Raw genomic sequence first — 7,669 nt, 5'->3', positions numbered from 1 at the left:
TGCTCTGAGCAGCCCGCTCGTAACGTTTTGATGGCCACCGGCAGCTCTCTCTTGCTGGGCAGCTTGAGACAGCCACGACACACCTCCCCAAAGTCGCCTTTTCGGGAGAGAAAGACAAACAGAGGACAATATTGAAGGTTAATATTTACTTTTAGCATCCATGCTAAGTTATATTAGCTTAGCCTGTCTATGGCATTCCACAAAATGTGTTAGCATTCAGCTAGCATACGTTTGTGAGAAGAAATGATTTGATTTGATTGAGCACTTTGCTGCTGTGAACAATCTTATGAGAAAAAGGTCAAGTTGCTCTCAATGTAGAATTCAAAGCTTTTTGTTTGTAATCAGTAGACAGTGTCGATACTGCGAAAGTCGTGTACTTTTTCTTCGGTCATTACCTGTGTGCACAATTCTCTCAATCTTGATGCTGGAGTTGTCCAACTCCTTGGCAAAAGCGTGAATAGCCTGCAGCAGGTCCTCACACGTCTCTGGGTCGATGTAGGTTCTCCGTGTGGGAATTTTGACTGAATAAATATTTAAAAAAAAACAAACAAACAAAAAAAAAAAACACATCAGCATGTATATTCCTGCCAACTCTTGATTTTTTTCCCCCCCTGTTTCATTGTAGCCCATAGAATTATGATACACCTAACAGTGAATTTTTTTTTTATTTTTTTTAGATTTTGGCGTCAGTAAATGAATAACGGACAAGAGAAAACCATCCCCTCATTACACTTTCCGTTGGTTGAAACTGTATTTCTCAATAACATGTCAACATTTTTTTTTTTTCACAAATCTTCTGATTTGACCTTGCCAAACTCTGGAGGTGGCAAGATGAAAGGCTCAGACTGCTTAAATCTGACTTTGGGTTCCTTCCACACGGCTTTAGAGACATGGCAGACCGGCCTTTTTGTCTTTTCACTCGGACTAACACACACACAACGCTTGGAAAATTACATAAATGCAACATCTTCGGTGAGAAAGGGGACAAAACAGCTGCTTAATGACAGTGCGGGAATGAATGTCAGCAGAAAAATCTTCTAAACAAAACCCTGTCGTGACATGATGATATTTTTTTTAAAAAGCCCACGATGGAGTATTTTTCGGCAATCATGGGCCAAAATTCAAAATAAGACGCTTCCTGTCGAAACCCGTAATCACATCCAATCACCTCGAATAATTTCACTCTAGGACCTCAACAGAGCCGCTGTGAAGTTAATGAGACGACCAAACATTTTTGCAGGTAATTGGAGCGCTACGACTGACCCCGACCGTTTCTCTGCCCCCCGCGCGAACCCAAAACACCAACCCCATTTTCGCAGCCGCACTCTCGTTCCCTTTATCAACTGCCCGTTGTGTTTACCGAGCACTAACAACCGGCAAATAAAGTGGCCGGTGCGTAGCCGATAGCCATTAACCAGCAGAGAGTAGCTCTCAATTAGATGACCTTTGTTACCGCATGTTAAAGATAATCTTCCAGGAAAAGGCCAGGTAGTTTCCAAAAGCTTGACAGGGGCTTTGAAAAGTGATTACAGCTCTGGATCGACCTGAGGGATCCTATACTGGTGGCCTCATAACGGCTTATTGATCCGGCACGCGCACGCAAACACACACACCTGCGTATATGCCACACTCACAAATATGCTTGTGAGCACACGGACAAATCGATCGACGCTGTCTATGATAGAGCGAAGGAAACCCTTTCAATTTAAAAAGTAAGAGATGAGAGAAAGATTGAAGGCTCTTTTCTGTCAAATTGGGTTTTCAAACACGGCTACCTTAACACCTAGAGGGGATGCTGTCCATGTGCCGCGTGAAACATAAGCCTGGGAATGGCGCCGAACCTTCAGAGACGTAACCCCGACACATGCATGCTTCGTTGCCTTTCTTGGCTGATTAGTCTCGGGGTTAACTGTGTCACTGCCAGGAGTGACGGAGGGGGTCAGCATACCCCAGCTGTGTAAGTCCTGAATATACGTAGGACAGCAAATATTTTTCAGGATTTAAAACCGCACTGCCAGGAGTGACGGAGGGGGTCAGCATACCCCGGCTGTAAATCCTGAATATACGTAGGACAGCAAATATTTTTCGGGATTTAATACCAATGATAATCTCGACTCGACTGTATTTATAGGGCACTTCAAAACAACCACCGCTGTATACAAAGTGGAGCAAAAAACTAATTCAATGCAACAAAAAAATAAAACAATAAATTAATGTCAAAGACAGTAGAAAGCACAAAAACAGTCAAACTAACAATCAAGTCTCATGCTGAGTCAAAAGTCAAAGAAAAAAAAGGCCTTTCAAGATTTGAAAAGAAATAATAGAATCTTAAAAAGAACTCTAAAATGGATAGGAAGGCAGTGACAGAATGCCAGAGAAGGAGTTATGTGCTCCCTCTTACGAGTACCAGTCAAGAGGCGAGCCTGCAGTATTTTGGGCCGACTGGAGACGCTTAATGGAGGATTGGCTGACTCCAAAGTAAAGCGCATTCCAGTAATCCAACCGAGATGTGAGAAAGGTATGAATTATTGTTTCTAATTTGTTTTATCCGTATCCACTTTGTCAGCTCTTGGGAATTTGGTGCGCTTTAGTCAGCCATTGTCGACACAAAATGGGCCAAGTACAGTGAATCGCTTCAGCGACCCGGCCTGAGCGCCACCACGGACCACTTTAGGCCAACGGGTACCTAGCCTCTGAAACCGATGGGCATCGTCCCCGGCCGAGCTGCACATGGCCAACGCGCGGCAATATCTGCGGGCAGCATTTGATTCAAATCATCACAAGTTGGACCTAATTCACATTGCATTCATCTACTCGAGGGCACACAGAGATGCTGCATATGCAGCCCGCGGGCCACCAGGGGCCAATGGCTGTTCTCGACAAAACAGCCAAAACGCAATAGCCTTATCATGCCTGGCTATCTTGATTCTATTTTCCCAATGATTTCCCCAGATGCTTTGCCTCTCTGTAGTTCTTGCATCTCCCCCCCCCCCCATGCAATCGTTTTGAACAATATCTAAACCTGGTTTATTAAAAGCGGATTGCAGATGAGCCTTGATCTTGGTCGGGCTATGTCCACGACGAATGCCTTGCAGTTGCTTTCTAGGTCACACAATGGACAAAAAAAAAAAAAAAAAAAAAAATCCCGGCAACAAGGCATTTATTTTCACCCTGAATTTTAAATAATCAAATTAAAAAATTTTTTTTCAAGTTTTAAATTGTAAAAGTTTTTTTTTGTTTTTTGTTTTTTTAATTCGCCGATACGAGCCTTGCTTTGAACAGAACGATTAGGTGTGTCCCAATACTTTGGGTGGCGTAGTTTCGGTAAGGGATGAGATGAAAAAGCGTGGACGACACGATCACACCGCGCGACGATCGAAACTTTAATCTTGCAATGCAGCATGTTCAGTCATGAGGCAGAAATGGGCCCACGGGAGTCCAGGGGAGTGTGTGCGCTGGCTAAAGAGAACAAAAATACATCTTAGAGCCTATTTAAGTGCGTGCGTGTGTGTGTGTGTGTGTGTGTGTGTGTGTGTGTGTGTGTGTGTGTGTGTGTGTGTCCATGTTCTCCAGAATTTTTTTTTTTTTTGAAAAGCAGGCCAAATGTGTGCACGTGCGTCAGCTCCTGGCGTGTCTTTTGTTTGGGCAGATTTAATTCCCAGCCGCATGGCTTTGGCTCATTATTCATCAACCACAGTCCTCTGAAACCTCTCCTGAGGGCTCGGCATGCTGGGAGATTAAATAACGCAAATGAGCGTGCACACACGGACTACATTTACAAAAGTGTGCGCACACAAACGGAAAAGTCGAGGCACACAAATACCACTTAAGCAAAGCTTTGCCATGCACACACGCAAACGGGAGGAGATATGTCAGACTACCCCCATTCAGTCACTGTCCAGCAAAAAAAAAAAAAAAAAAGCCCACTGGGAGCTTAGTGAGCAGGTCCCCCCCGCCCCCCCCCCAAGAAACATATACAATAGCCTGTTTTTGGAATCGCAATCTCTCACTTTTGACTTTCCTTCCTTCCCCTTCTCCCTTTATTTCTTGCTCTCCTTCTTTCCATCTCTGCCCATCACATTCGTCACCTGATCTGTTCTTTCGGCGTGCTCAAAGTTAAACTAAGCGCGCGGAAGCGTCGGAATCAAGAATGAATGCCGTCGCGCTAAAAGGCCGACGTGGCTGTGCGCGTGTACCACGCACGCGTCGCAGAATGGGCGGTGAAAGGAGAAAAAGCACAAGCGCCACTTACACTGGAAGTAAAGTTCCTCGTCTCCTTCTTGAGAGGCTTTGCTGTAGCCGCACTGCCTGAAAAAGCCAAACAAAGACAGACATCAGAGAGCGCTCAGTGCCAGTCGGGAGACACGAACAAGCACCAGACGCTGTTTATCTTGTCGTTTTTACACGGGATGCGCAATAACTGTGAGATGAGGGGAAAGCAAAGATGAGAGTGTCGACTGTCGTGATGGGAAGATACAGAAGAGTCACACAGAGCCCGCCCTCGGTGCAATGGCACTGATTTGCAAGAGATGGATCTGAGGCTGAATGAGGGGAAATGTCTGATTTGACTCAGCCAAGTCAGACCCACACCCACACATGCACACCCACACACAGATTGGAATGGAATAGATATGCTATTGTTGAACACACATTCGGGGATATGCATTTCGCACAAGTGCCTCGCAACCATGGGGGGGGGGGGTCAAAACATGAGCAAACTTTATATATTCTGACTGGCTGGCCTCTTTGGCTTCAAGGGAAATTTAAAGTTGTCGCTTAACCAAAGCAGGCTGCTGCACAGATGCGCGCGGGCACACACACACACACACAAACTGGAAGAACCAGATTAAGAAGTGATGAGCAGACATTCTGGCTGGCCTGTATGTGTGTTTTTTTTGTGGGGGGGCGGATTAGTAAAATGGCTAGAAAGCAGGCCAAGAAAAAAAAAAACGCAGAAAGTTACAGGCTTCTAACTAACAAAATGCTTCCAAATATACATACAAAATCTATGACACAAAACAAAGTCATGCATTTTATAACACTCGGGAGTTTGGGGTTGATATCACAGCCCAACACCGATTTATTGATGCAATCATTCCGTGCGTTGACAGGGATCATAATTGTGTCAGGTAACCGCATTTCATAGAACAACAAAGTGGAAAGGGAGCATCAATCACTCTCGGGGTAAAAATTAAACAGTCCCTGAAGAGTTGTTAAAAACAGTATCCTTGAGGATTTTAAAAAAAAAAAAAAAAAAAAAAAAGCAGATGGATTGGCCCTTAAAATGTTTGCCATCATTTCATGTTTTAGTAGCTAGCATTTACTTCAATAAAAGTAAGAAGGGGGAAAATAAAGCCGCTAAGGTCAACGCCTAACTATTTTACAAGTGTAAAAAGAAGTTAACCTATGTTATTATGAAATTGACCGAACAACTTGCGCTGAATATACACTTTATGGTGTTCCGTTGTACTTTGTACACACACACACACACACTTGTGTGTGTATATATATATATATAAATCTCTCATAGCTTTGATAATACAATTTTCAACAACGTTGCACCACATTATTTAACATGCCGGTCTGTATGAATAATTGGTAACAATAAGGTTGTGCTGATCTGCAGATGAAAAGAACGAAATAGTTAATGACCTCGCATAAAAAGAATGCAAAAATCAAATGGTTCCTCAAAACTCATCACATTTGTGAAATAATTTGCATGTGACTCAGTGAGTAAATGGTTTTGTTCAGTGAAAGGTGAATTCAGGAAAGTTCCTGTCGGGCAAATGCTTTTACAGATCAGCTGTTTACAAAGGTGCTCATTCGTGTTCAAATCCCGTGACCTCTGGCCTATTGAGAACCTGGCGGACCTGATACCTCCAAACAGCAACTCTGGGAGCTTATCAGTCCCTCCTCAAATGCAATACATGCAAGAAACTACGATTTTCATCTTTGAAATATTATGTGTATTTTTTTTTAGATATATTTGACTGGAATTTGCATGGACTGGGAAGGAAAATTAACAAAAAAAAAACCCGACACATGCTTATTAATATGGACATCAATGTAGAACCAGATGGGAGTCACCTAAAGCCTCACAAACACACACGCCAGTTTCATTCATCTTTGTTTATTTATATACTCCACATGCGGCGGGGCGGGTCGAGCGACTGGTACCAATTTGATCCTGGGCCGCAGAGCGACCGAGCAAAAATAAATAAATAAATAAATAAATAAAATATTGAATTGATCGTTCGAGTTTGGAGGAAGTCATTATTTTCACAATCCGTGCACACATCACACCGCTTTGTCTCAGGCACTGGATACTGCCACAAAAAAGTAAGGCTACGTTCGCAACAATGGCTTTGGAGTGCTTCTATGGAAAAGGCCCAAAAAAAAAGATTGTGGAGCTTTACTTTGGTGCATTTTTCATAGATGTCAATGTTTCCTTTTTTCGGGTCTTTCTGCGTCTCTGAGTGAGGGTTCTCGTGGGGAGACGTGATGGAGGATGAGGTTGACACATCCCTCAGCCTGTGTAACAGCAGGGCCCGGGACAAGGTCAAGGCCCTGTCTGTCAAAACACACCAGCAGACACATGCAACAGAGATCCTCGGGGCACAAGCGACCACACGGTGGAGGCCAGACAAGAATTGATAGACAAGGGAGCGCACTAAAGGCGGAGCGGGACAGATACGTGGGGGGGGGGGGGGGGGGGGGGGGGGGGGCGGCATAATGGGACCAAGAAAAACAAGATCAGAGAGATGTCGATGGCTTAGAGGCAAGGGAACATATTGAGGACACGGCGAAGGGAGACATCAGTGAGTAAAAAAAAAAAAAAAAATTGTCTGACAAATGTATTGGGACGCTTGTCCAGTCTGGCTGCAGGAACTGAAAATATATCAAAATATGAAGTGGGAGATTTAAGAGTTTCATTTTTTGCTGGGACAAGATTTTGGCGTGTATGCGTGGGTGGTTTTTTTTTCTTCCACAGCAAATAGAGAAGAACAAAAGATGACTGCCTGTCTCACAATGTGTTGATAAGAAGAATACTAATCCACATTTTCACGCAACCAGCAAGCCCTAAATGTTGTCGCGCTGGGCGTTTTGCTAATTTGCGTCAATCTTGACAAGAAAGTCAAATCTGCACGGTGAGGGGGGGGACAAGACAACTGAACTGGGGAGGAAAGATAGACGGATGAGGGGGGCGTCATCACAGCAGGGGGTGAAGTCGCATCGCTTGAATCCTTTTCCATCAATTCTTTTAAAAACGTCAGATGTGATTTAAAAAAAAAACAACAACAAAAAGTCATGGTTTCCGTTTGGATATTAACCCATTCAGGGACAGCGGTCACTGCAGCTTATCATATTATCAGGTTCCAGGGTGCATGAAAGGGTTAATTAAAAAAACTAACAGTGACTTTTAAGTGCATTTCATAACGTGCCGACGCAACGATCCGAGGTTATAAAAAGAACGGGGCTAAAAAGCTTGACAAAAAGGGCGAAAACCCACCCCCAACAACTTTAGCTTATTAGCATTTTATTTGTATGGGGAAAGCAAAAGGAAGAAAGGAAACCACGAAGGGATAAATGCAATGGCAGGAGGACTGCAGGGAACTCAAAAGGGAAGATTTAGAGGATGGAGGCGTGGTGGGGGCGGGGGGTGCAGAGG

The 7,669-nt window shown here is 43.9% G+C and overlaps 1 protein-coding gene across 1 annotated transcript in view; it reads right to left on the bottom strand.

Moving 5' to 3' along the window:
* Positions 1-7,669, bottom strand: part of epha10 (EPH receptor A10) — a 133,733-nt gene that overhangs the window by 10,493 nt on the left and 115,571 nt on the right. The window contains exons 10-12 of the mRNA XM_019883221.1: positions 4,253-4,308; positions 396-521; positions 4-97 (exon numbers count right to left, since the gene is read on the bottom strand). Of these exons, the coding sequence (XP_019738780.1) occupies positions 4-97; positions 396-521; positions 4,253-4,308 (276 nt within the window). The remainder of the gene's footprint in view (positions 1-3; positions 98-395; positions 522-4,252; positions 4,309-7,669) is intronic.

The sequence above is a fragment of the Hippocampus comes genome, unplaced genomic scaffold, assembly GCF_001891065.2.
Source record: "Hippocampus comes isolate QL1 unplaced genomic scaffold, H_comes_QL1_v1.1 scaffold87, whole genome shotgun sequence".
In the NCBI taxonomy this organism is placed as follows: domain Eukaryota; kingdom Metazoa; phylum Chordata; class Actinopteri; order Syngnathiformes; family Syngnathidae; genus Hippocampus; species Hippocampus comes.
This window is presented reverse-complemented; position numbering and strand designations above follow the sequence as displayed.